Raw genomic sequence first — 27534 nt, 5'->3', positions numbered from 1 at the left:
TGAAAGCAAACTAAAAACACCTTCCCTCCAAAACCACCTTCTTCTCCCTCCTCCCCCCAAGCAGCACAGGGGAACAGGGGAATGGGGGCTGCGGTCAGTCTGTAGCACTTCATCGCCGCCGCTCCTTCTCGGTCCCTCTCTGCCCCTGCTCCATGTGGGGTCCCTCCCACAGGATGCCATCTTTCCTGAACAGAACCTGCGGGGGCTGCCCACAGGCAGCAGCTCTTCAAGGACTGCTCCCACACGGCTCCGTACCACAGGGTCCATCCCCCAGGAGCAAACTGCTCCAGCACGGGGCCCCCACGGGCGGCAGCTCCCCCCAGACCCCCTGCTCCTGCGTGGGCTCCTCTCCACGGGCTGCAGCTCCGGCCCGGGGCCTGCTCCTGCGGGGGCTCTCCATGGGCCGCAGCCTCCTCCAGGCCACATCCACCTGCTCCACCGGGGGCTCCTCCACGGGCTGCAGCGTGGAGATCTGCTCCGTGTGGGACCCGTGGGCTGCAGGGGGACAGCCTGCTCCACCAGGGGCCTCTCCACAGGCCGCGGGGGAACTTGTGCTGCGTGCCTGGAGCACCTCCTGCCCTCCTGCTGCACTGACCTGGGGCAGGGCTGCTTCTCACTCCTCACTCTCCCAGCTACTGTTGTTCAGCAGTTTAATTTCCTTTATTAAATCTTCTATACCGGAGGCACAAACAACATTGCTTGTTGGCTCGGCCTTGAGCAGCAGCAGGTCCCTTTGGAGCCAGCTGAAACTGGCCCTTATCTGACATGGGGCAGCTTCTGGATTCTTCTCACAGAGGCCACCCCTGCAGCCCCCAGCTACCAAAAACTTGTCACATAAACCCAATAAAGCTGGACTGGAGAGCAGGGCAGGGGTCAGGAAGAAAATGTTCATCAGCCACCACCCCGTGTGCCACTGTGATCCTTCAAGCTGGCCCTGTATCTCAAACAGGGCTGCTGCCTCCAGCACTCTGCAAACCAGGCTCGTGTTGCTGATCTGCAAATGGCACAAAGATGGGTCAGATTCATGCTAAGATTCAAAGTTGCAAACCGCAATGGAAACTTTACCATCAGGGCGGACAACAGGCTCAAAAAGAGGGTCTACAGCTAATCTGTGAGAATCAGAAATGCTGAGCACCTGCTGCTCCCGTTGGATTCATACAGCCTGTGCTTGCATGGACACAGACATTTAGGAGATCTCAAATAATAAACTCTGTATATAAACCTGGGAAATCAGGTAATCTAGCTGCTTCTTGCTGTACAGAGGACGTGAAAATATTTCCTCTTTCCCTGTCCTTGTCAGCACTGCATCCAGCAGCCAGCACAAGAGGAACTCTATGTGCAATGGGCATGTGAAAACCTGAAAACCACCTCAGGTCTTGAGCTCTGCGAAGGGGGGGAAGAGGGGGAAGGATGTCTATCATTGATTTTGATGACAGATGGTGGGTTTTTTTTACTCCTTTGGTTTCAGTTCTGAGTTCTCACATCATGATGAAGTTCAGTTTTCATGACAGAAAATGTCACGTTGACCAAGAGGATGTTCTTTTCCTAAATTTCCTTCTTCCCAGTTCACTGGAGGGAAGCTGCTATCAGTGTAAATGCAGGATCATCAATCACCTTCTGACACTCATTTTTTTTGCCACGAGCACTAAGCTCCCACATGTCAGGGAAAGTCCATATTTCTTTCAGTTAAATTAGAAAGGGCAGTGGCTGAGCAGCTCTCCCTCCCTACAGTGCTGCTAAGTGGGAGCCAAAGGGTAAGGCGGACAGGAAGCACTAAATATTTTTTAATTCGGTGTGTGTGGTTCACCCCTTTTGCACACATATAAATATCCCTGGCAGTGGTCACAGATCCACTTCAGTCACTAGGCACTGTACCTGGGACTGATCACAAGAGTTTGAGGATGGGTGGAGGCCAACAGAGCCCACCGGGGCATTTCCATACTTCTAAAGTCCCAGCCTCCAAAGCAAGGTGGTTGCACCCCAGCTGCTGATTAGGAGTGGTCTCTGGCCAAACTAACCCTAAACCATTCCCAGGGTCAGGGCCAAAAACAAACTAGGGACCAGGTCAATGTTTCAAATGTGGGGTACCTTGCTGCTGATTAATTTGCTAGTTAAATCGCTGCCTCTTTTTCTGAACATACCCCTGAGGAAAGGGTGTTCTGTGAGCCATAGGACAACCATGGCAAAGAACACCCCAGGTTTTCTGCTTTGAATAATATTGCAACTGTTGTTTCTCACTTGGGCCATTCACATCTCATCCCTCAGTGATCCTATACCTGGCATCAGAGTTAGATAGACCAGGCTCAAAATGAGTGGGTAGCAGATTTACATTTTTTATTCAGAGGGGAGCCAAGGTTTATTCAAGCTGACGGTGAAGCCAGCTATGAACACATCACAGCAAAATGTGCTAAAACAATCACGACACATAGGGAGCCAGATGCAGGGCCTGCTGACTGACTGCAGTGGGCTCTGGATCAGACTCCCACTCATCTGTGAAGCTGAGAGCAGGCCTTCCAGCAAACACAGCAGAGCTAACAAATATCTTCTTTTTCTGTTTCCATCAAAGGGCAGACAATTTATCAACATCCCTCATCTAAACCAAGCCTCTGTACAAGGTAAGATGCTTAGCTCAATTACTGCTTCTTTCGTCTTCCCGTGGGGTTTTGCAAGGTGGTGGTCCCCCGACAGCAGGTCTTGAGAACAAACTGTCATGTCACAGGCGTGCGGTTTCTGTATTTTCAGCATTGCCAGGCAGGGAGTTTATCAGTACGTTTCGGAACATTCGGTTTAAATCACTAAATATTTGTCGCTGCCAGTTTCCCCTACTCATCAAAGAAATTAAGAGAAATACACTCCTTCGTTGGCTGAGCAAAGCGAGATCTGAGGCATCAGCTGCATGAGATTTCTCTGTCTGCTGCCCCGTCTGCAGCATGAGCACTTGTGGATGCAATATCCAGCCAGCTGAATGTTTCAGAGGAAATAGCAGGCATCAGAGAGCCTAGGCAGACTACAAAGAGAACGAGAAGAAAGAAAAGTATAAAATAAGGATGCTCAGAGCCCCTGCCTGGAGACTGGTTATTGACTTCAACCGCCTCTGCAATTATCTGCAGATCACAGATGGCGTTTGGTAGATGATTGCCTTTTAGCAGGAAGCCCTCCGCTACCTCTGCCTGGCCTCTGACAGCAGTTGTAGCTATTTGTGTCAAAGAAGTTTTGCAGATTAAAGACAGAGAGAGAGGATCAGTGAGGGCAAAAAATAGAGGAAGCTTGGAAGAAAGCAGCTGGCAACATGTAAATGTTTCTCATGTGGGTGAAAGAGAAGGAGAAAGGGAGCTGGGGCATGAGCAAAGGAAAAAGTGAGGTGGCAAATAGGTAGGATGGGTGGAACAGCAGACCTGGCCTTCGTGGTCTTGTGGACACCTCTGCTTTGGGGTGGCCAGAGGAACTACTGGAAAGTCAGAATGTTTTCTTCAAATCTGACGTTTCTTACAGAGATCAGAACGGGAACACTAAAACGTTTTGTTTTGAGACACTTCGGTGTTATTCAGCCTTACGCCTGCGCTGATACAGGCGTTGTGCGAGGCTTAGCTCTTCATCCACGTGAATCTGTGCGCTTCTCTGTGCAAGGACCACTTTTCCAGAAACCATGCTTTCTTTGGCAAAATATTTTTCATGGCACGTTTCCAAGTGAGTTCGTTCTCATACCTCCACAACCGAGCAGACATCACCAGTTTTTCATGATTTTTTTTTTTTTTTTGTCAGTGTTTTCACTCTGGCTGGAAACACAGCAGAAGCTGTCTTTGGAGGCGTCTTTTACTTCTGCTTCATGCCAGAAGGCAGAAGTGGAAAGATGATAAGTGCATTAAGTACCGTGTTAGCCGTTTGCAGATCTCAAAAATATCGTGGTCTGTTGAGTTTGGTTCCAGTTTTGGAGGAATACTCACACTGATGGTTTGGGAACTTCTCGTTTTTCTCAGCCAGTGCCTAAGCTTCTAGAAATGATGCTATGTCTGCCTCTGTTCTGTGTAGCAACATGGGCTGATAGGAACCATTTGAGATATTCTGGTGAAAGAGGATAAATCAAGTGAAGTGATAAAAGAAGCACAAAATGCAGACTATTCAATCATAAAAAAAGCAAAGAGCTGAATTATATCTTATGGGAGCACTTCCAGTTCAAGGCAAAATTATTGACTACATATGTCTGAGACGTAATATTATTTCAAAAACTTTTCCTTTCCTTTCCTTTCCTTTCCTTTCCTTTCCTTTCCTTTCCTTTCCTTTCCTTTCCTTTCCTTTCCTTTCCTTTCCTTTCCTTTCCTTTCCTTTCCTTTCCTTTCCTTTCCTTTCCTTTCCTTTCCTTTCCTTTCCTTTCCTTTCCTTTCCTTTCCTTTCCTTTCCTTTCCTTTCCTTTCCTTTCCTTTCCTTTCCTTTCCTTTCCTTTCCTTTCCTTTCCTTTCCTTTCCTTTCCTTTCCTTTCCTTTCCTTTCCTTTCCTTTCCTTTCCTTCTCTTTTTTTTTCTTTTCCTTTTCCTCCTTTTTCCTTTTCCCTTTTCCCTTCTTTTTGATTTTTTGCACTCCTTTCATCATGACTTTTTTTTTTTTTTTCCCCTTCTGGTCTTGGTGTTACGCAACTTGTATCACAGTTTGAAGCTTTCACGCTGCTGTCTCAGAAATAATTTATTTAGTTATTGTTAACAAAAGCCTAATTCCTCCTGTCATTACTTGGCTTAATGGAAGTAGCACGAAGACAGGCGAGAAGTACATAACTCTCTGGCCAACCGTGGTGTTGGCAGCATCGCCAATCCACCCTTCGCTTGCGAGTTATTCCACCGTGTGAGTCTCTCATTCATTTTACCACGGGTCCCTAAGCACTTGTGATGCCTTTAAGGTCAGTGGTGGATCCTCCCTCCACTCTGTGGGGTCAAAACTTACCTTTAATTCAGCAAAAAGCCCAGCCAAGTCCTTGCCCCAAGCACAACAGCTCCATTGCCACAGCTGCTGCTACTCCCTTGCATTAGATAGATGAGAGGTAGCAGATAGGTGAAATAACCCCTGTGCACAGCTGGATTTAAGTACTACTGATGGAGACAGCTGCTTGTTTGGGGTGCTTGCCCTCAGGCATTATAATAACCTGCAAGTGCACACAGAATCAGCCCCGATGTGAAGGCATTTCTTCCAATTGAGGAACTGCAACCTCCTTGCATGCTTTGACTAACCATGGTGTGAACAGGTCAGATTTTCAGAGGGTGGGAGCTAAGCGTGCTCTGGAAATGGAAGTCTCTTCAGGCATCTCGAGATTAGCATCAAAGCTCTAAGTCGTTTTTATTGTCGTTCCCTGAATGTGGATTTGAGTTTGAAAGGGAGGCTCTCCGGAACGTGGTTGTGCATTTAGGTGGAACAAGGAAGAGATGCTTCTGCTGTAAAGGCTGACTTTTCAATGAGAAATGAGAATTTCTCATTAAAAATAGGCATTGCAAATCGAAAGCAAGAGAGGGAAGGAAGATGAGAGTGAATTACCCCAAATGTTCACATTTCCTGATAAAAAAAAAGTTATGAGTTTCAATCATAAGATACAATCTTATGTGGAAAACAGAAATTATCTGAAAAAAAAAATAATGATAATAATTCACTGTGTCAAAACACAAGGCACATGGATGCACAAGGCAGGAACATATCTGGCAGAAATCAGGCTTCCATTTCAAGCCTGCATGTCTCAGGAGGCATCTCCGTCAGACCTGGACCTGCTGACCTGCTGGGCGACGCAATATCCCCATCCCACAGTCTTCTGCATCCCCACCACCAGGACTTAACGGCACTGCCCTCGGTGTGCCACCAGCAGCCGTGTGTTTGGAAGGCTCGCTTTCCTGGCACACATTTCTCTTGGTGAACCAGCCCTTGCCTTGCTCAAACGGGAAGCTGGACCCGTTGCTGGCAGCTTTAACTCACGGCTGAGTGCAGCCAGTAGGCCAACACATGTCCTGCGAGTCGTCTTTTACCGTACAACCACCCTAGCACGGCTCTAAACTAATTCTTGGTCCTCCGAGGGATGCTGGCACAACCTTCTCATGGCTCCATCGCTGTGGGATGGTTGCAAAGGCTTTCCATTCATGACGGGACAGCGGTGGGAAGCCTGCTTGAATCCTTTCCATTAAGCCATCAAACTGGCACTCAGCCTACGCAAACTGAGCTGGTATCTCGCTTTCCTGACAGCAGCCCTGAGCCAAGATGTGTTTTGGCTCGCTATCAAAGTCCCCGGGCTGCTAGCTCTATCTGCAAAGCACTCACGCCCAGCAGCCCGGTGCCACGCGGAGCCGCTCATGACCTAACCTGACCAAATGGGCCAAAAAAGTATTATCGAGGCTGTTTCTCAGCGGGGTGACAGGCTGAGGGAGGGAGAGAGCCACTTTCATCGTGAGACGGCAAGTCCTGCTGGCTGGAGCAGAGAGAGCGCTTTTCTTCTGGCTCACTTAAGCGTGCAGTGTTTCTCAAATGAATGTTGAGAAGGGGATAAGAAGGAGACATATTATTTTTTCAGCATAGAAAACCTTTTTGTCCTTGCAAATTTTACTCTTTTTCTTCTTCCATTTCTCCTCTTGTTTTTTTGTTTGGTTGGTTCATTTTGGTTCCGTTTATTAGTAGTTATGGCAGTTGTTTCAAGATCCAAATTTATTTCTTTTTCTTTTCTCTTTTTCTTTTCCTTTTTTCTTTTTTTCTCTTTTTCTTTTTCTTTTTCTTTTTCTTTTTCTTTTTCTTTTTCTTTTTCTTTTTCTTTTTCCTTTTCCTTTTCCTTTTCCTTTTCCTTTTCCTTTTCCTTTTCCTTTTCCTTTTCCTTTTCCTTTTCCTTTTCCTTTTCCTTTTCCTTTTCCTTTTTCTTTTCCTATTTCTTTTTCTTTTCCTATTTCTTTTCCTATTTCTTTTCCTATTTCTTTTCCTATTTCTTTTTCTCTTTTTCTTTTCCTATTTCTCTTTCTTTTTCTTTCTCTATTTCTTTTTCTTTTTCTTTCTCTTTTTTTTTTATTTTATTTTTTTTGAGCATGCAGCCACTCAATGCTTGACAATATTTACACATTTGCTTCTATTTTTTAATGCAAAAGTGAAGCCACTGCTTTTTTCACTTTCAAGAGGAGCTGGACAGTGTGAGTGCATGAGCACACTGGCTGGGGACACCTAGCAGCAGGCACATGCCCAGAAACCTCTCGTGTCAGAGAAGCTGTGGTATAACACCAGCCTTGTCAAGGAGGCAGCGAGCGGATGGAGGCACTGCTTATGCTTTGAGATCCCTCAAGGGGAAGCCCCCATCCGTGCAAGCTATTTTAAGACTTCAAAGCATTCTCCCTTGTGGCCGACCATCCTTTTCCCCACACGTAGCAGAGAGTGAGGCTCTGCTGAAACTTCTCTTGCATCCCTGAGTTCCTCCTCGCAAGCCTGACAGGAGCTGCTCGGGGCTTTGGCTTACAAAGCCGTGTTTCCTTTCTCCTCTCCCCTCTGACGCTGACCCCTTCTCATCCCTCCTCGCCAATAAATCGCCAGCAGAGCAGCAGCCAGTCTGCACGGACACAAAACCCAAGTTGCCCCAGAGACAAGTTATCTTGCGATGACAAAGGGCCAGTCTGGCTCTCTTGCTGGTGGCATTATTTGAAAAGGTCACACAGAGACTGTGGCTTGACAGTCTGTTTTGAAAAATGCTATATATAGACCGTCCATGGCTCTTGGTGCATTAATTAGGCTGCATACAAGCTAAAGTCTTTCCACAGGTCTCCTTTTTCTTTTTCTTTTTCTTTTTCTTTTTCTTTTTCTTTTTCTTTTTCTTTTTCTTTTTCTTTTTCTTTTTCTTTTTCTTTTTCTTTTTCTTTTTCTTTTTCTTTTTCTTTTTCTTTTTCTTTTTCTTTTTCTTTTTCTTTTTCTTTTTCTTTTTCTTTTTCTTTTTCTTTTTCTTTTTCTTTTTCTTTTTCTTTTTCTTTTTCTTTTTCTTTCCCCTTTCTTTTTTTTCCTATTCCTTCTTTTCTTTATTTTTCCTTTCCTTTTCTTGTTCCTTTTCCTTTTTCTTTTTTTTTTTTTTGTTACTGTGTATTGGTTCAGTGCTTGGGTTTGCACGCGAGTGCCAATTCTTTTCATAGGTTTTGATCTGCCCCAAAATATCTGCTCATTTCTGCTTCAGCGGCTGCAAGCACGCCGCGCACACGTGGATGGTTGCACAACCTCTCCGCAAGCAGCACCGGCACAACCCAGGCATGCAAACATAGCAATTCACCTCCCCGAGCCTCCAGCCACTGAGATCTGCCCCTCACAACATGTGTACCCAGTGGCTGCTTTGCCATGCATGGCACGGCTGGTGTGCATCACAGTGCATGCATCATTTTGCTGTGCCGAATTTTAGGCTGGGCTGACATGGATGGAGTCAAAGTAAGGTGTAAGGGTAGAGGATGGGGACCTAAATCTGCTCACAGCCTCAGTCCAGGTGGGTTGCAGGAGAAATGGGAGACACACAGCATCAGGTTTGAGGTCCGGAGAGAGGAAATCAGAAATGCACTTGTGTTGGGGAAGGAGATCCTGAATCCTGCTCCCACGGGAATTGCAGCTGAGCCAAAAAGCAGCTGGGCGCTGGAGTCGAAAACAGCAGCACGACTTCCACGTGGTGTCACATCTGCAGGGAACAGCACGTAAAAGGGATGGCAAGATACAGACTGAGCCCGGAGCATCTGGAGGCAGAGCTAGGCCCTAGCAGTGGGCTCCTCTAACAGGAACTGAGATGTCTCCGTACCTTCTGCAGTCAAGAAAACCTCATCTTGTTGAGCCAAATCCCAGAGACACCCTGGGAAGTGTTGCCACAACGGTTTTCATTTCCCGTCCTGTAAAACTGAGGCCAAACACCGATGGATGATTTATGACCTTTCTTATTCCACACAAACATTTTCTCATTGTTGACGCTCGGGGTTTTGTGGATATGGGGATCTGGAGTGCTTTAAAAATACACACACAGGAAACACTTTGGTGAATCAGTGTTAGTCCCCGAGCAGGAGCTGCGGTTGGCAGGAAAGCTGGGTTGGCAGAAAGCTTGGCTTTTGGGGGACTGGGGGTGTGTGAAATGCCCCACCATACACCTGCGTGTGCATCACCCCCCAGAAACAAGCTGGATTCAATGTGATGTTGCTTCTTTTTCTTTTTAGAAAACGTCATTGTGATTGCACTGTACGACTTTGCTGCCTCAAGCGACCGTGATCTGGAGCTGGTCAAGGGGGAGAAACTCCAAGTCCTCTCCAAGTAAGGGAGCTGCTAGCAGAGGGGATTTCAAAGAGCATGGTCAGGTTGGGAAAGGGGGGGACCTTGGGGTCAGACAAGAATGTGGGGATGGGGAAGGTGACACTTCCCTGCTTTCCTTGGGTTACAGATACTTTGGGGTCAGGTAGTGTCCACACCTGGCTGCTACTGGGACCTTCCTCATCGCCAGTGTGCATGGGCGCAGAAGTAGCACAAGCAGCAACAACTTAACTTAGCCTGTTTCATATTTTGTGCTGATCGTGCTTTTGCAAAGGATGTGGGTTGGGCGTATTCTGAGGAAAGGACAGAATAGAGCCAGAGAGGTGAATGCTTTCATTTCATCTTGTAAAACTCATGAGAGATGAGGCTGACAGTCCATCCGCCCAGTCCGTATCAGGGCAGGGGTGAGCTTTGGTCCCATTTGGCTTTGAAGGGCTGCTCCATCCTTGGCTGCCCTATGAGGTGGCCTCCAGAGGTGACATGGTGTCTGGCAGATAATGGAAGGAGCAGAATGGTGGAGCCTCCACACCCCAATGCAAGAGGCAAAATAAACACACAACGATCCAGATTTCCCTCCTCTTATGGGGTGCTCAGCCGAGGTTTGGGGCTGTGCTTCCTCTGCATCAATGGAAAGAGGCTGTCACCTCCAGAAGTCCCTGAAAGACCAAATGTTGTCTTTCTCACCAACCTTCAGCCGAGTGGTGGTCCTAGGAGATTGAGAGGGACCTGTAGAGTAAAATTAACATTTTACCTAATTAGCACTGTCCTCCTTGCAGTGCCTGAAACCCCAGAAAGCATGTTGACCTTGCACTCTAAGCTTGTTGAGAAACCTCCTCTGGGCACTCACATTTTTTATTTATTTGCAGTGAGGGGGACTGGTGGCTGGCAAAATCCCTCAGCACTGGGAAGAAGGGCTACATCCCCAGCAACTTTGTCGCACAAGTGGACAGCTTGGAAGAAGAAAAGTAAGTGCATAAGCTTGTGAGGGGTGAACACTGATGCAGAGCTTTCCTTTCTGAAACAGAGTCCTGGCACAGGTTGCTGCATTAGCCCAGGTGCAGGCATCCTATCTGGCACCCTGCAAAGACAGATTTGAGTCCCAAGGGTTTTTTTATGCCTATTTTACAAGCAGAAGAAGGAGTTTTTCCCATGGTGTATCCTCTTTGATGGCATTCAGTTATAAAGGAGCAAACCTGCTGACTTCTTTTGCAATCCCTCTTTCCAATCTCGTCTTGGAGTGACCCAACCATCACTGAATTCAGCAATTATTTAACAGCATGCAGAAACTTGGTCGAGACATAAATGTTCTTTGTATCCAAGAGATTTTTTTAGTGGCTATGGGCACATTACGCTCAGCCTCCAGCCCATGTATCTGCTACAAATGTAATTTCCTTGGGCTTCCTCACTTGCCAGGTGAGCTGTGGGTCCCAGTGTGCCTCAGGGACCATGCTTTGGCTGGGCTTTCACCACTCTTGTGTATGGGGGCACTGAGCAACCTCTGCTCTCTGCTCTGCCTGAATTGATAAGCTATGAAACAGGCCCAAAGTGATATAAATCTGGTGTTAATCTACCAAAACCAGCTTATTACTACCATTTTCCAGCAGATAAAAGACTGTTTGCTGATAAAAACAACCCTCAGTTTCAGAGCGTGACAGTAAAAACAAAACAAAACAAAAAAAACCCTGGACTAACTGGAAAGATTTTATTTTTTTTCTTTTTCTAGAGCTTTTCCTTTTCAACCATGATTTTCCCTTTTCTATCTCCCAGGTGGTATTTTAAAACTCTGAGCAGAAAAGATGCTGAACGGCTGCTGTTGTCTTCTGGTAACAAAGTTGGCTCGTTCCTTGTCAGAGAGAGTGAGACCAGCAAAGGTGAGTGAGATCTGCAGAGCAAGTGGATGTCCTGGGCATTGCCACAGCTTGGAGAACCTTTCAGACCTGAGCTGCAGGGTTCAGCTGTGCCAGTGTTTGCATGGAGCTTCCTGGACCTGGTTGAGCAAAATCACGCTTGCCAGGCTCAGCAGGGCTGTAGAAGTGAGGTGGGGACTCTGACAGCAAAGATTTTCTCATGATGCTGCCTGTACATGTAGTTCAGGCTGTGGTGAGGGTGGCTCCTCTCACCACAGCTCGTGGCAGAGGTACAGGAACACAGATGAGCAGCAAATAGTTTCCAAAAGGACGTGTAGGGGGTTTCTTTTCCCTTTCTCCCTGAGGATATGTTGTTTTTTTGGCAAATGGTGATTCTTCTGCACACCCTTGGGGAAGCATTTCTGCTATTTGCAGCTGAAGCTGGAATTTTGGAGAGGTTTTTGAGAGAAACATTTTCCAGAAGAAACACTTTTTTTTCCTGGTAGTCTGAAGCATGGGGAATCAATGCGCACCACGGCTAATTGTCTGGAGGGAGACTGACTGGAGCAGGAGAGGTGGACATCATCCACTTCCCTTCCCTATGAACATGGATGGCTTTTGAGGACAGGACCCAGTGAGGATGGAAAAGGCAGAGCATTGTGGCAACCTCTCTTAGGCAGTGGATATAGTTATTAACTAATGCTTAACTGCGTAATTGCACCTTCATTCTGTGCTGTTAATTTGTAGACACTGGAAGTTGGTTTAGGTGCTCCCGTGGGTATTTCACATTGCGTCTTCCCTACTTTGCTCTCCTTGCATCGTCTGGGCCAGCAGGCGTGTTTTGGGCATGGAGGAAATGATGCTCATGATGGCCCGTGGTTGTGCTCTGAACAGGCTCCTTTTGGAGTTCAGGATAGCTCTTTACTCTCGCTGTGCTTTGGTTTCTCCCCTGTGAAATGTTACACGTGGCTGGGATTGGACTTGCCCCTGCATTTTCACAGGACAATTGTTTGGTGCTTCTGCTTGCCATGATCTGCAAACGCAGGATGAAATCGTGCCCTCCAGTCTCTGGGGTGTGAGTGGGTCTAAGCTGCACGGAGCTTGGACAGTGCTGGTGGAGTCCTGAGGCTCAAGGAGAAATAACCAGGCTAGACTGGTCTTTAACATCCCATTTCTGCTGGCAAGAAGCAAACTTGGCTGGAGGTGTGTGATATCTGTGTTAGCAGTAGTGTATTTCAGCCCCATGAAATCCCCTCTTGATCCCAAATGGCAAGAGGTCAGCTTCTGCTCTGAAATGTTTCACATTGCCTTTTTTGATGTTCTGTCTCAAAATATGTCTGCTATTCCTTCAAACACCCTGTCCTTCTCTGAATCACCCTATGCATCCAGCTTCTAACAAAATCCTGCCATGCCTTAGGCTGCTTGAAAGGCCACGGTGACACCACTTGATCAGTCTCAACCACAGTTTCCTCCTCTGTGAGGAGAAGAAGAAGCCCCACATCTCCAAAATGTGCTCTGATGCTTAGTTCACTGATGTAAAGCTCCCCGTGACCCACCACGAAATGTCCAGAGCAACGATGTGCTTCAAACCCCACAGGTTCTTCCTTCTTTTCCTCAATCATTTTCATTCCCTTTACACAACATGAGCAACATTTGACCTTCAGAGCCGAGCACAGGGTCGAGCTAAGGATAATAATACACATATTGGACTCAGCCACAGAGTGATGCATCCTGCACCCTGCCTTAGAGCAGTACCTATTCACAGCCCATCCTAACAGTGCCACTGGCTCATTTTGCTTATGAATACATACAGAAATTCTGCAAGCCCAGGGGCTTCTCTTTCAGTCAACACTTTGCATCCCAGGATGATAGCTCCTTGTCAAGTGTGGGAAGCAGATCAGCAGTGAAATCTTCAGTGGATAGTTAGCCTTCCTGAAGCTGCTGGAAGTAAACAAACCTTCCCCCAAAGTCATGATTGCTCTGAAACCCGTGGGAAGGCAGGCACACAGCTGTGCCAAGGCTTGCAGCAAGGCTGCTGCATCTGCTCCTGGCAGGAGGGACCTCGATGAATTCAGCTGCGGCACCCACCTGATCTTCTGGGCTTCCATGGGGAAGGGCTCAGAGCCCTAGGAGACCTGTAGGAGCAGGAGATGCCACACGTGGTATGTGGAAGTGGGACCCAGTTGGAGATGCAGACACCAGAACATAGATCTTAAACGTGGTAGCTGTCCCGCTGTAGCCAGCAGGGCTTGATCTGACTGCCCAACCCTGGATGTCTCAGAACCATCTGCAGAGTCCTGCTCGGCTCCAAGTGCTCCACAAGATGTGATTTTGAACTGTATCTGCCAGGCCCATGCAGATGTCCCACAGCATCTCAAGGGGTGCAAGACACCCGTGTTTAGGTGACTGAATGAACCCTTGGCACAATCTGAAGCTGAATTCCTCGAACCTTCTGTAGTTTTCCCATACAAAACTGTCCACGCTTAGAACAAAAAGGAGTTGAGAGCCCTTGTGGGATGGTTTGGGGATCTCAGCCCCAGAACGGGGCACTCTGAGACCCAGAGCTGCCCAGGACGAGATCTGGTTGTGCCCAAGCTGCTCCAGGCTGGCATCTAGTGCAAGGGTGGACCTGCAATGCAGGACTGTAGGACAAAGAATATCCTTGTGGCTAAGGAGCAGGAACTCCTTTATGGCCATCCTGGTTGCCACTAGGGGAGATTAGGATCCTGCCATCCACCTGGCTCCATGTAACTCTTAAAATTTACTGCTGTCATCGAGAGAAGAGAGAAATGATGCTTTTCAGCCCTTGTGCTTTGCCTTTATGCTGCTGCTCCCAGGAGAACAGTAACTGACCAGGGTGAATGACAGGGAAAGCTCCACGGCACTCGTTCCAGCAAAGCGAACTCTGACTTGGGGTGAAATGCAGTCATTAGCTTTAATGGCAGGATAAGGATTAACGCTGGTAGCAGGCAGCTGATGGATCGGCCTGGAGGATGCCTGCAGCCCCTGTCACTTCTGCAAGCTGCACATCGCTGGTCTGAAAGATGCAGGAGGGTTTAAAGGGTCATTGGGGTCTGGGGAGCAGGTCCTGCAGGAGAGCAGACATTTTGGGTGCAGCCACACCGACAAACAGACCAGGTCTCCTCTGCTGACTGTCAGCCCCCAGGCGCCTATCTGCACATGTGTTAGTCATTAATTCCTGCGCTCCCTTCTGCAGCGCTCTGTTGGCAGTGCAGCTGGGTTCACACCACGTCTGGCTCCGTCCTCTCGCAGACCTTGCCTTGCAAAAAACCCACAGTCACCCCGAGCCACGTCGGTGCATGCAACGCGCTCATTTGGGTTCTGCTACACGCTCATTTGGGTTCATGCCCTACAAGCCCAACTTTGAGGAGCTATAGCTTGGCTTGTATATTACTTCAGTCACTTTGAAATTAAAAGAACATCATCATCAAGAACAATAATAATATTAGTAGTAATAATAATAGTAATAATGAGGCATGAATGTGGTTAATCCACTCTAGCAGGACTTGTGTTGAGCATTGTGGACACAAGCCCTATAGCGACATTTCTCTGCACCCAACAGGAACCAAAGATCTTTCCCTTAGCTGTGTGGTTGTAGCCTTTGGTCAATGAGGCACAGACTGTAAAAACGAGCCATTTTTTCCTTTCCTGGAGTTTTTTGTCACCTCATTGAGGACACTGCAGGACCCCATCATGCCAACGTTGTGTGCTTCCAGTCTTGGCCCTTGCTCTGTATTTAAACCAGCAGGTCTTCCATGAAGAACATGCGACCATATTTCATGGTTTGGTCTCTGCAGAAAAGAATTCACCCCAAAACAACTGCTTGCACTTGGAAAACTTTTAGCCTCTCCCAAATCCTCCTTGCCAAGATCCGTAATCAACTGCAATACAGCAAATGTCCACAGAGATGATCTTCTATTGTTACTTTTTTAAAATTATCAGTACAAGGAATGTTTTCCAGACACAGTGCAGGAAACTGCAGTGAGAACTGGCCTGGTGATGGAGAAACACCAGTCAGTGAGCATTACGTGTTAGTAAACTTTTCCCTCGCATGGAGGATTAGGGTTTCGGAGTCGCTGTGGAATGCCCCACTTCTGCTTATGATCCTGCATGACAGATATGTACTTTTTAACATATATAGCTTTGCCTTTTCAAACATTAAAAAAGGCAGCCTATCAACCCGGGTGACGTATTGGACTTTTAACAGCCCAGCAGGCTTATAACAACTTACTCCGGAAATATGATCCAGACAAAGGAAAAAAAAAATAAAACAACATTGCTAACATCTATTGAAATTTACCCTGACATAGGCTTGAAGTTCCATGCAACATATTGCACTTTTCTTTTTGGCACCAAAAAATAAAAATCTATGGTTTGGATTATAAACCCATTATAAGGAAAAAACAGCAGATCAGGGTGGGAGATCGCTGAGTAGCTCCCCTGAGGTCAAAAAGCACCTGCAACGAGATGTGAATCTAGCTGTGGTTTAGCCACAGACACAAGCTTATGGCTGAACAATTTGGCTGAACCACACAATGCTGATGTGCCTACCAGTTGAACCCTTTGGCACGGGGACTATAGGGGAAAACGGGGACCTTGGGTAACGTTGAGAAGGGACCTTCTTGTCAATCTTGGCCTTCTCTCCCACGAACTGAAATTCTGGACATGCTACAGACCAGTGGGTCTGCAGTCCCGTGTTTGTCCAGGTGAGAAAAGCTCAGATGAGAGACGTGGAGCTGTGGCAAGACCACAATGACCTAAAAAGAGCCTGATTGCTCTGGATGGTGATGTGTTTTTGATTGCCATGTGGTTTCCTTGGGGCTGTTGGCCACTGCATGAACAGGTCTTACTCAACCAAGCCTCAACAGGCCCAGTAAAGCTCTGGTGAACCTTTGTCCTCTCCACTTGCCTTGGAGAGAGGGAAGTTAGCAGCTTTGCAGCCTGATGAGACCTGCCCTGAGGAGGCATCAGCAAGGGCCGGGGGAAGTGTCTACAGCTGAGAAAACAGGAGGTAGCTGGTCCCAGAGTCAGGTGCTGCTTGGCCTCACAGTTCCCTCTTCTTCTTGCTCTCTAGGTGCATATTCCTTGTCCGTGAGAGACAGCGACTCTGCTCACGGGGACATCATCAAACACTACAGGATCCGTTCCTTGGATGGTGGGGGTTATTACATCTCCCCCAGGACAACGTTCGCCAGCCTGCCAGAGCTAATCCATCATTACAGCCGTGAGTTGCTTTCCTTCCCTAATGGGCCTGGGGTCTGCCTCGGGGGTCAGTGTGTGGGCAAAGGGGGGACAGGCTTGCTAGCCACCATCACTCCGTCCACTCTCATGGTCCAGATGTGCTCCTCCAAGCAGAAACTGGGCTCTAATGTCTTATCTTTTGTCCTTGGGCATTGTGAGGGTAAGCTCTGCCCACAGCCGTATAACCAGGGAGTTTCTCCTACCATGAGCGCAAAGAGATGAACGCTGGAGGGATAGGCAGGAGGGATGCCTGGAAAGCAGGGCTGGGACTTAACAGACAGGAAAATTTGCACCTCTGTGACTCTTCTTGAGTTTTTCCTTTCTTTGGGCCCATTCTGGATGCCTTGATCCAGTGGCTGAAGCATTGTGCAGTTGTGGAGGTGTCCCATGAGCTGACTTCTTCCTGTCACGGAGAAACAAGTTAATTTTGGGCTGCAAGTTTTGTGTCAAACTGCCCATTGACCTGTCCTGTGGTTTGTCCTCCCACAGAGAAGGTAGACGGCCTGTGCCAGAGGCTCACAGCTCCCTGCATATCCCTGGTTCCCCAGAGGCCCTGGGCACAGGACGAGTGGGAGATCCCGCGGGAGTCTCTGAAACTTGTGAAGAAACTCGGCAGTGGGCAGTTTGGGGAAGTGTGGATGGGTAAGTACAATGCCCCCCATTCCAGGAAGGAAATATATAAACAGAGGAGACAGAAAACCCTCTTTCCCTAAGACAGGACTGCTCTGGGCTTGAGGATCCTAAAGCATGAACACATGCTTTACGGGTACACCTGTAGCAGTAGATTCTGTACTCCTGGAAGGACCAGACAGGTTGTTTGCATGGCTCTGTGGTCCAGCATGGGTTTCATAGACTAGATGTATGCGAGAGGTCTCCAAGTAACTACGTACTCACTTCCCAGGGCATGCTCTCATTCTCTCTGGAAATCCTGGACAGCAATCTGGGATCATAATTTACCTGGGTGACGCTGCCCTACTTTTTCTGCTTCTCTCTTCTACTTTATAACCCAGACCCAAATCCCTCGTACGTCCCTGCCCATTGCTAACCAGCAGGAGAGGAAGTGGGGCGAGCTCAGCTTCCTCTGCTGTCCCCTTTGGGGTTGCCTGTTGCCTTGGCAATTGAGATTGCGGCCAGCACCAGACTGAGCTGACCTCCTGGCTGCAGAGTCCTGGTTTTCTTGAGTATTTGGTTTATTTGAAAACCTAGCCAGTGGATGGCTCTGGGGATTTCACCCAGGAAGGGCCCTGGGACGGCTGAGGGAGGATGGGCTCAACTCATGAGCCTCCTTCACCTAGAGCGGGGATGACCCTTGAAAAAGCCACATTGATTGACAAACGTGCCATGCCTCTCCTTTCCCCTCTTATACTTGCTGGTTGCTCAGATCTCACTGTACTGAGGTTTACAAGTTACTCCCTTTCCTGTTCCCGAATCCACCAGCTCTTCTGCTCCTTATTTTGTGGCCTGACAGTGCCCATAGAGACGCCAAAATTCCTCACTGCATCATTATCTCTCTGCAGGCTACTACAAGAACAACATCAAGGTGGCTGTGAAGACCATGAAGGAGGGCAGCATGGATCCTGACGCCTTCTTGGCAGAGGCAAACCTGATGAAGAGGCTCCAGCATAACAAGCTGGTCCGGCTATATGCGGTGGTCACGAAGCAGCCAATCTACATTGTGACAGAGTACATGGCCAACGGTAAAGAGCCTCATGTAACATTTTTGCTGGGTTTCTGCAAAATCGGGTCATTAAACTGACTGCTACTCCCATCCATAATGGGAAGGGGGGGTGAGCATTGTACCCAATCTGTAAGGAAAGGACTAAACAGTCTACAAGGCTGTTTCTAGGACTAGAAGAGACTTTCTGGGTAATTAAATACGTGCTCACAAATTTCATAAGCCACTTCGCAAGATGGTGATGCTCCATTTCAAGAGCATTTAAAGTTCTGATCTCGACCGTTCCAAATTTTTACTCTTTTCATGGTGACATTGTCCTTTCTTTTGCCCCTCTATCCGTGAGGCTTGGGGTGAAGAATGTCCAGCACTTTGCAAAAGGTGTGTGCATTAATAGAGGGGGGAATTGGGCTGCTTTTGGGAACTTTCCTAATAGAAGGTGCTCCAGGGGACACCCACTGTCAACCCTCAGATTTTCTTTAAGATTCAGGGAAATTTGTTGCATATACTCAGAAAAGCACCAGGGAACACAAATGCATAGGCTTATTTGGAAGCATCACAGCAGTCTCTCCTTTTCTGCAGGGTGTTTGCTGGATTACTTGAAGACAGAGGAAGGAAGCCAACTGAATCTCCCAAAACTCATTGATATGTCTGCTCAGGTTAGTGAACAGCCTCTGGAAACGGGCTCGAGGCCACGATTTGTTGTCTCAGTGAAATTCTTGCAAGTTTGAAGTCTGTGTCAGCGTCGAGTGTCACGGAGAAAAACAGCACCTCCTGGTGTGCTGTCTGAGGGTTTCTCTGTCAGCACTCGTGTTCATGTGCAAGTCAGCTCTGCAGTGCTCTGCTCTCCTTAGGGCAGACTCTGGGGAACTTAGTAGTGCTGGAGGGTTGTTTTTTTTTGTTTTGTTTTGTTTTTCTGGCTTACTGAGCAGGAAAAAGTCTGTTTCTCTTTTTACCAAACGGATGAGAAAGCTCAACAAAGAGACTTTCTATATAGAGACAAACTGGCTTTCAACAGTTCTTCCCTCTTGACAATTAGGCATAAAGAATTATGTGTCCCTCAAATCTGGAAATATTGATATTTATAAGAAACATTTGCCTTTATAGGTTTGTGTCCCTCTAAGCATCTCCAGGCTGTAAATGTTAATAGTTGGTTATAGATCCAACTGCAGCATCCTTATTTAGTACCTTTCCCTCCCTCCCTCCCTCCCTCCCTCCCTCCCTCCCTCCCTCCCTTCCTTCCTTCCTTCCTTCCTTCCTTCCTTCCTTCCTTCCTTCCTTCCTTCCTTCCTTCCTTCCATCTTGCCCCTCCCTCCCTCCCTCCCTCCCTCAATTTTTCATTCTTTCATTCCTTCTCTTAAAAGATATAGCCAGTGGTTTATTTTAAATACCTAGTGATAAAGAGAATGGTCCAAATTCCTTGGTACTACACAGCCCTTAGGTTGATGGGAGATTTACACCACAGAACGTGGCTCGATGCATTTCTATGGAAGAGGAAAGCACCACAGCCTGAGCAATCTGCTCTCACAGATGTGACCCAAACAGCTCCACAGCAAAGCTGTCAGCCGACACCATATGCTGGTGTGAGACACCAACAGCAGAAGCTCCGAGTCTTTATGCAGTTCTTTAACACAACATTTATAACTTGCAGTATTTAGCACGTGGAACAGTAAAGCATTTCCAGGCAGGTGTGTGGGAGCATTTGGGGCTGGGGCAATGGCCTTGTTTGTCCCAAGCAACGGTGTTGTATAACTCTGACAGCACAGTGGTTGCAGGAGGATCCCAGCAGGATTCAGACATGCACTCGGTAGCTCTGGGAGGAAGAGGAGGAGGAAGAGATATTTTGCAATTGCTGCTCATCTGCGGTGTCAGGATGACATCACGACCCAACAGGCGCCCAGCCCTTTCGAGAGCAGTTTTGGATCCAATTGCATCTGTTGGAGCTAAAATTAGAAAGCTCTGGGCTGATACACTCGATCCTGTGGTCAGTCTCAGGGGTGAAAGCTCGAAAGCTCTCTGGGCTAGAACCAGCCCATCGCTGGGTGCTATCTCATTAACATCAGGACAGGAAATTACATCAATTCTTCCATTTTCCACTGCAGCAAACAACACTTGCACTGAAGGGGTGTTGACACAGGTTAGAAATGCAGCATTGGAAAGTATGTGTTAGTATCCTGTTTGAAACCACATGTAAGCAGAGATGCTGATGTGAATCTGTATGGAGTGGAAAATCGCTCTGCCTTCACCCGCAGGCGTTTAGAGGTTTAAATAGATGCTAACCATTATTAGAAGGGGTTGCGTGCATCCACTCACCCTCCTGATAAACACCTCGCCCAAATCTGGACTTGGCTAATAGAGCAGCCTCGCAGCTTTGCAATCCCCCTGTGCTACATCACCCAGCAACAAAAGATTGCTGCCCGCATTTATAGGTACTCATCACACACCAGACACCTCCCCAAGCTGCTCCCTGCTCAGGATCTCAGGAGCAGGAACCTCCCAAAGTAAAGTTTGGAGGTGGTTGAAGAAGGCAGCATGTGCCCAGGACGCAGGACTTGCCCAGGACAAGGGATTTGCCCACGGGCATACCTGTTATCTCACTCATATTCCTATACATTTCTGGGTCTTCTGCTCTACTGCATCCTGTAGGTATCAGAGGGATACTACATTGTGTCCATGGATCCTAGCCTGGATCCAGCCCAGGGAAAACAACATCAGTCTCATCTGTGTTGTGGAAGGATCTCCAGGGGTCTCTTCCCCACCCCAAAGCAGACCAGCTAGGGAAAAGGGAGGTTACTGAAAATTATCTGGCTGTCCCTTATCTGGACTTTGGTACTGTGACTGAGGGACAGGCAAGCCCTTTGAGTTTTTTTTTATTATTATTATTTTTCTTCTTCTTCTCCTTTTTTTTTTTTTTTTTAATTCACTTACTTAATCTGTAGTATTTATAAATAACTAGTGGGGAGAGTCTTGTGGCAGAAACTGGGAATCCAGTGATGTGGCTTCAGGTTTGCTTCAACTTTCCACACCTTGCTACAGACACAGCTCAAAGCCACAACTTCTGAGCAAAACAGAGAGTGACACTTCTGCTCTGCTCGACTTGGGATGCCAGCTGCATGCTGGTAGAGCTGCACATAAACACATATGCGTGGGTGATATGTATTTATGGATGGATGGGTCTGTCTGCTTCTTTATCTGCCTGTTTATTGTCTGTCCATCCATCCATCCACGGATGGAGGTCCATGCACATGGAGGCATGTGGACAACCCTACAAACTTGCTGTGCATTTGTAAATGGGGTTGAGATGCAGCCAGGCTAAGATATCGAAAGTGCTGATGAAGATGGGCTCTTTCCTCCTCTCCTAGGTGGCAGAGGGGATGGCATACATCGAGCGAATGAATTCCATCCACCGTGACCTGAGAGCCGCCAACATTCTCGTCTCGGAGACGCTCTGCTGCAAAATTGCTGATTTTGGCCTGGCCAGGATCATCGAGGACGAATACTTGGCGCAAGAAGGTGGGTGGCATTCCCAGCATTGCCTCACCGACACGTTTCCCTTATCTCCAGCCCTCCTGCCAGGCAGATCTGCCAAGACATGGGGCACCCGAGGGCTGAGCTGGGACCAGGCACAGGGCGCTGCCATCATTGGCGTGAGACCAGAGCCCCCTTTCTGCTGCTGTCAGCACCCAGGAAGCAGGCACAGCAGGCACGAGAGCCAAAAATGGGCTCCCACAAGAAGCAGCAGCACTTGGGGACATTAAAAAGCAAGTGAAGTTTGCAGAGGGAAAGGGGATTAAAAAAAAAAAAAAAAAGTCTTTTGGCACTGTTTGGGGGAGTCCTGCTGAATCTCAGGTTGTGTTCCTAGAGAAATTTTGACCTCCAGTAGTGAAACTCACTGCCTGTACCTACATGTTAACAGTGAGTCAGCCCGAAGGGAAGGAAATAGCGGTGTAATTCAGTCACTGCACACACGGGACCGCAGAGGGGAGCTGGAGCCGTGTATCTGGACCTCGGGGAGATTTTCAGACGTCCCAGGCAAGCAGAGCCCAAAGCAGATCACGTCTCTTGAATAACAACCACAGCTTACAAAGTGTGGGACAGGGTTTGAAGCCTGGCAGGTGTTTCCCGAGGGAACAGCACACCCAAAACATCTAAAACAAACAAACAAACCCAATATTCCCTGTATTAACACAAAATGTCCTTATGGCTCCACCTGTAAAGCCAAACCCCTTGCTAGGGCTGCTGAATGTGTGAGCTGGTGGTGGACAGAAGAGCACAGGCACGAGAGGTGGCAATTGGTTTGGTTGGTGCAGAAATCTGTCTACAGCCTTCTGGCAGCAGGGTTAAGTCAAATTCCTCTGGTTGTGGCTTTTTTTTCCTGTACTTCAAGGTCAACTACGAGAGAGTGCCATTCAGATTGTGAAGGGGCCCTATAGAGCATGAGGGAAATAGGAGAAATGATGGAAACCAAACAATTAAATCTGGCGTGGCACTTACCAGAAAAAAATCAAATTCTGGAAACCCACCTTTTTCCAGAGTTGGGATGAAGCTAAGATGCCCTATATGGAATATTTTGAGGAAAGGAAATTGAATATATATATTTTTTTCTTTTACAATAGGAAAATTCTGATTGAACTTGCTATTCTCAGTATACTTTATGATACAAATTATGCCCATTTCAACATATAAAATTATTTCTAAATGGAAAAATCCCACAAACATCATTTGTGAAATGTCATGAAGGGATACTTTGAGATTGCTGCAATTATTTAGGGGAGTTTTTGTCCTCAAGAGAAGTTTTGGTGAAATCAGTATAATGCTGTTAGCATACTCAGAGGACCTACATCTCCAGTGGAAAACACTTCTTATCAGCATTTTTCCAGCTAGCTTTAATCTTGAATAACAACTGCCCCTCTATCTTCTTTGAACAATTTTCACTTAATAGATTGCATTTCCTAAACTCATCAGTCTGCTTGTCAAAAGTATGACATGCAGGAACAAAGGCACTTATTTCACACACTGCCTTTGGGCTTTCAGCCCTGTGAGGATATATACAAATAAAAATGTGTTTTTCCCTGCAGTCTTTAACACGTTCGGTTCCTATGCCTCAAGGTTGCTTTGGTTTGGTTTTTTATTTAGCCTCAGCAAAACTGAAATTGCAATCATGTGGTCATTGCTGGCTGTAGTTGCCAAAAAAAGACCTTGGTGGACAGAATCAAACAGGATGTTTTCTGTTTGTAGAATACATACGCAGATTTGAAAACCAGAGAACCTATGTCTGCATCATTTGTGCACTTTTGCTGTAAACAGACCCCTGGAAATGAGCAACTTTAGACAGAAAAAAATCCTACTGTCATTGGCCTCTAATCAAGCTATGGTAAGCACTGACTTCAGGCAGCACAGGCACATCCTTTGGGCTGCAGGAACCCACTGGTTAGCACCTGAGGAGCAGTTGGTGTCCCGTGAGAGCTTCTGGCTGCTGAAGGTCTGCGGCAGTGGCTGCTCAGCGTCCGTGGTGCTGGTCCTGGGCTCCGTGCCTGGGAGTCCAGTGCTAAACACACAAGAGATGCAAAGGCGTGAGAGGACTGTAGATTCCTCTAACTTTATTAGTGAAATAGTTTAATTAGAGGGTTTTTGTATGTGTGTGTTGTTTTTTTTTTTTAATATGCATATTAGCAGCTACCTAATATATTAATTTTTTTCCATTATTTGGCTTCTGTGTATCAGTACCTATGCATGTTTATAAGCACGTGTGTCAAAAAGTCTTTAGAAATGAAATACCTTTGATGGCACTAGAAAACAGAACTGAGAGAGGCAAAGTGATGCCCGGCAGAAATGACCTTTTAATGAAGCAGGAGACAGGCAGCAATGACCTTCCTCTGGCCATTTCTCCTTAACTCCACAGCACCTTCAATATGTCCCATGACATCTCCCTGGTGCAGCCAATGGCCTCAATTTTTGGGGAACCACTTGCTAATGCCCATGAGCACCTCCTGATTTTTCTTTTTTCCGGACAGGGGCCAAGTTCCCGATCAAATGGACGGCGCCGGAGGCCATTAACTTTGGAGTTTTCACCATCAAATCCGACGTGTGGTCTTTTGGGATCCTCCTGACTGAAATCATAACCTATGGCAGGATCCCTTACCCAGGTACGGTGCGCTGTGAGTAAGGGAGGAGCGTGCAGCAGCTTCAAAGCATCTAGCGATGCTTCATGCCCGGAGACATGTAGAGGGGAACTCCCAAAAAACCCACAGAAAGGAGTTGGGGAGGGCGCAGAGGGATGGATGGGGGAATACAACCACAGATAGTGCCCATAATTGTGGTTTACCCTTGCCCCTGCATCCCCACGGTGCTGAATAACTCCTGCTGGTTGCGTTCCCCTCTAGGGATGACCAACCCCGAGGTGATTCGCAACCTGGAGCGGGGCTACCGCATGCCCTGCCCGGACATGTGTCCTGCCGAGCTCTACAACATCATCCTGAAATGCTGGCGAAACAAGCCCGAGGAGCGCCCGACCTTTGAGTACCTGCAGTCGGTCCTCGAGGACTTTTACACGGCCACGGAGAAGCAGTACGAGCCGGAGCCGCAGATGTAGGCCACGGTCCCAGCAGCGCCTGGGGACAGGTCTGGAGGAAAGCCACCGTCCCCCACAGCCCCGCGATGGCTCTCATCACGCCTTTCCCTTTCTCCTGTGTGCTGCCACGATAAGTTTGGAGACGGGGAAGGAGGAGGGACGTGAGGGGGGGGTGGCTGCTGCCAGCTCTGTTGCCGTCACCAAGACTGAAGAGGAGGCCAAGAGCTGGAGCAGCTCCTTCCTCCTCGGCCTTGGAGGGCTGCTCCCATCAGGGGACTCTGCTGTGACCTTCTGCGGCCTCCTTCCTGACCCACCTGGGGGCAGAAAAGCCGCTCAGCCCCCCCAGCTGCCATCCCTCTACCCCCAAAGAAGAGGGGAACACAGCCAGGAGTGCGGTACGGGGTGGTTACACAGTGTCCCCCTGCGCTGATGCCACCGCCGGCATTACTACAGCCCCCTTCACGCCACGGGCAGGGGTGGGATGTGTCCTCTCTGCACCTCCGTGGGCCACACCAGGCCCCCAGGCTTTGGAGCAACCCCTCCATGTGGTGCCAACCCCAAATCCGTAATAAAGAACTGGATACGACCCTTTCCCATTTCTTTATTCGGGCGTCAGGCTAAGAACATGCTCCTCCATCTCCGTGCCTCCTCCCAGCCCAGGGAGGAGAAGGGAAGAGGCCGTGGGGTTCCCTTGGGCTGTATGGGGGGGTTTGGGGTGGTACCGGGGTGCAGGGGGAGTCCCCAGGCAGCGGGGGGGGGGTCCCCAGGGTGCACCCCTGCGACCCCCGGCACAGGCAGGAAGAGAGCCCGGAGGAAGGGGAGATGTTCGTGGTGTGGCCACGAGATGTCCCTGCTTCCCTGCAAATCTGGGTGCCTCCCACAAGGGGGGTGGGAATAAAAATTAAAATGAAATGAAATGAAATGAAATAAAAAATAAAATAAAATAATAAAATAAAATAAAATAAAATAAAATAAAATAAATAAAATAAAATAAAATAAAATAAAATAAAATAAAATAAAATAAAATAAAATAAAATAAAATAAAATAAAATAAAATAAAATAAAATAAAATAAAATAAAATAAAATAAAATAAAACCCTAAATAAAATAAAATAAAACCCTAAATAAAAAAGAGATCTCAGCTCTGCTGGGTCGGGGTAGTGGAGGATGAAGGAATAAAGCACAGAGCCCCCACCAAAGGGGCGTGAGCAGCTCAGGAACGAGCACCAGGCTAGGAGATGGGTGGGCTCCCGTTCAGATTATGGCATGGAGCAGTGTCTCCCCAGGGTGCTTGCTCTGCTGGTTGCTCCATGAAGCAGAATTTGAGTCCTCAACTTGAGAATTTGAGAATTTGGGGAGGGAGCTTCTCATAGCATAATGTCAGCAGGATGCCAGGAGAATGTGACAGCAGGGATGACTCCGGTCTGCCAGGGAGAATACCTGACCATTGCCAGCACGTGTCATGGAGCTGCCTGTGCACACTGCTGCTGCGAGAGTCTTGGAAGCAAAAGGCACAAAAAGGTTCATAACGAATTTGTAGGGACAACTTAATCATTGACAGGTACATTCGGGTCAAGTTCATTCACCTGTCCTTTGCCTGTGGTGGGCCAAAATCCCTTGTTATGGTGCCAGCACCCTTTGCCATGTGTTCCTGAAGGGATAATAATGCTTGTGTTGGTGTGAGCAGCACCTTGCCTAGCTTTAGACCCTGTATCCCTCCTTTGCAGACCCAGCACTGAGAGAAATAGCCCACAGGGACTGGCTGAGCATTCTCAGGAGGCCAAAGTCTGCACACTGCTGGTTTGCACAAGCTGGAGGTGTCATTCCCTGCATCTCCAGGAGGGAAGGGGGCTTTAATTTCAGTAAATGAGGGCCCCAGACAGGGAAGGAAGGGAACTGGGTGAGATGACAGTACCTCATCTAGAGGTAGATCCAAAGGAGACGTGGTTACCTCCTGAGCACTTCTCTGAGCCACCAGCAATAAATCAGCATTGATCAGCAGGGCAGCAGCCATGTGGCCAGGGACCAGACACACTTACACAGACTTCTTCATCGAATAACCCCATCCAGCCACCTCCATCTTCACAGCCCTGGTCCTGTGCCTCCTGAGCCACGTTCTAGTAGATCCTAGCGCTAATTTGGGATGAAACAGCTTGTTTCCTGGCTCCACAGCACCAGCTATGGGCCCTATAACTATACGGAAGCAAGAAGCATTTATTAGTTATCTGTTCAATAATTTCACAGGAGAGGAAGGAACGATCTTTCCACCTGCTCGAGCTCCTGCTTGGCCTTTCACATTTACCAGGAACTCAATGCTGGGCTAAGAGATTTCTATTAATGATAAGGCACACTGCAAATAAATACAGCTGAAGCACACGTGCCCCCTTGGTTGTAAATATTTTATTGAACCGAAAACTGTGGATCATTTATGCTGGAGCAAACAGGGAGGAAGAGCTGCAGGGTGTCTGCTAAGCACTTGTGCATTTCATTATCACCCAAGGCCAAGGAGTCAAGTATAGTAGCTCAATTTAGAAAGGAATGGGGTATTTTTATGGCCAATAACAACACGTGGCCGAGCCCAGGGTGAACAAAACAAAGAGGAGATTGCACTTCCTCTGCACTGGATGTCTTAGCCTTTTAATTCAAGTTGCACCAACATCTGCACCAGCAATGTGTCTCCAGGGGTTGCAGGAGACCCTGAGCCCCGTGGGTTCAGGACAAAAGCACGGGAACAGGACCCATGGATCCACAACTGCTGAGATTATTTCGCTGGGGAGGAAAGGTCCCACGTCCAGTCTGTGCCCCAGACACGTACATCAGGGACTTTGATCAAAACCCCAGGTGAGCAACCTCCAGCCCAGGAGGTGACTGCGTTGTAGAGGGTCAGGATATCTCCCAGGGCCTCAGCGAGCTCTGCCAGATCCC

At 47.8% G+C, this 27534-nt stretch overlaps 1 protein-coding gene across 2 annotated transcripts in view; it reads left to right on the top strand.

Annotated features, from left to right (window-relative positions):
- BLK (BLK proto-oncogene, Src family tyrosine kinase) overlaps positions 1-26320 on the top strand; it is a 42804-nt gene extending 16484 nt beyond the window's left edge. Inside the window, exons 3-13 of one of the 2 annotated variants that reach the window (XM_080585720.1) lie at positions 2567-2615; positions 9167-9260; positions 10124-10222; positions 11025-11128; positions 16200-16349; positions 16856-17008; positions 17884-18063; positions 18621-18697; positions 21401-21551; positions 24053-24184; positions 24422-26320. In XM_080585720.1, the coding sequence (XP_080441846.1) occupies positions 2567-2615; positions 9167-9260; positions 10124-10222; positions 11025-11128; positions 16200-16349; positions 16856-17008; positions 17884-18063; positions 18621-18697; positions 21401-21551; positions 24053-24184; positions 24422-24630 (1398 nt within the window). In that variant the 3' untranslated portion in view covers positions 24631-26320. The remainder of the gene's footprint in view (positions 1-2566; positions 2616-9166; positions 9261-10123; positions 10223-11024; positions 11129-16199; positions 16350-16855; positions 17009-17883; positions 18064-18620; positions 18698-21400; positions 21552-24052; positions 24185-24421) is intronic. The other variant, XM_080585719.1, reaches the window with a different exon arrangement.
- The last annotated feature ends 1214 nt before the right edge of the window (positions 26321-27534 follow it).

Source organism: Anser brachyrhynchus (assembly GCF_964034855.1).
Source record: "Anser brachyrhynchus genome assembly, chromosome: 3".
Lineage (NCBI taxonomy): Eukaryota > Metazoa > Chordata > Aves > Anseriformes > Anatidae > Anser > Anser brachyrhynchus.
Note: the sequence above shows the minus strand (reverse complement) of the source record. Positions and strands in the feature narration are given on the sequence as shown.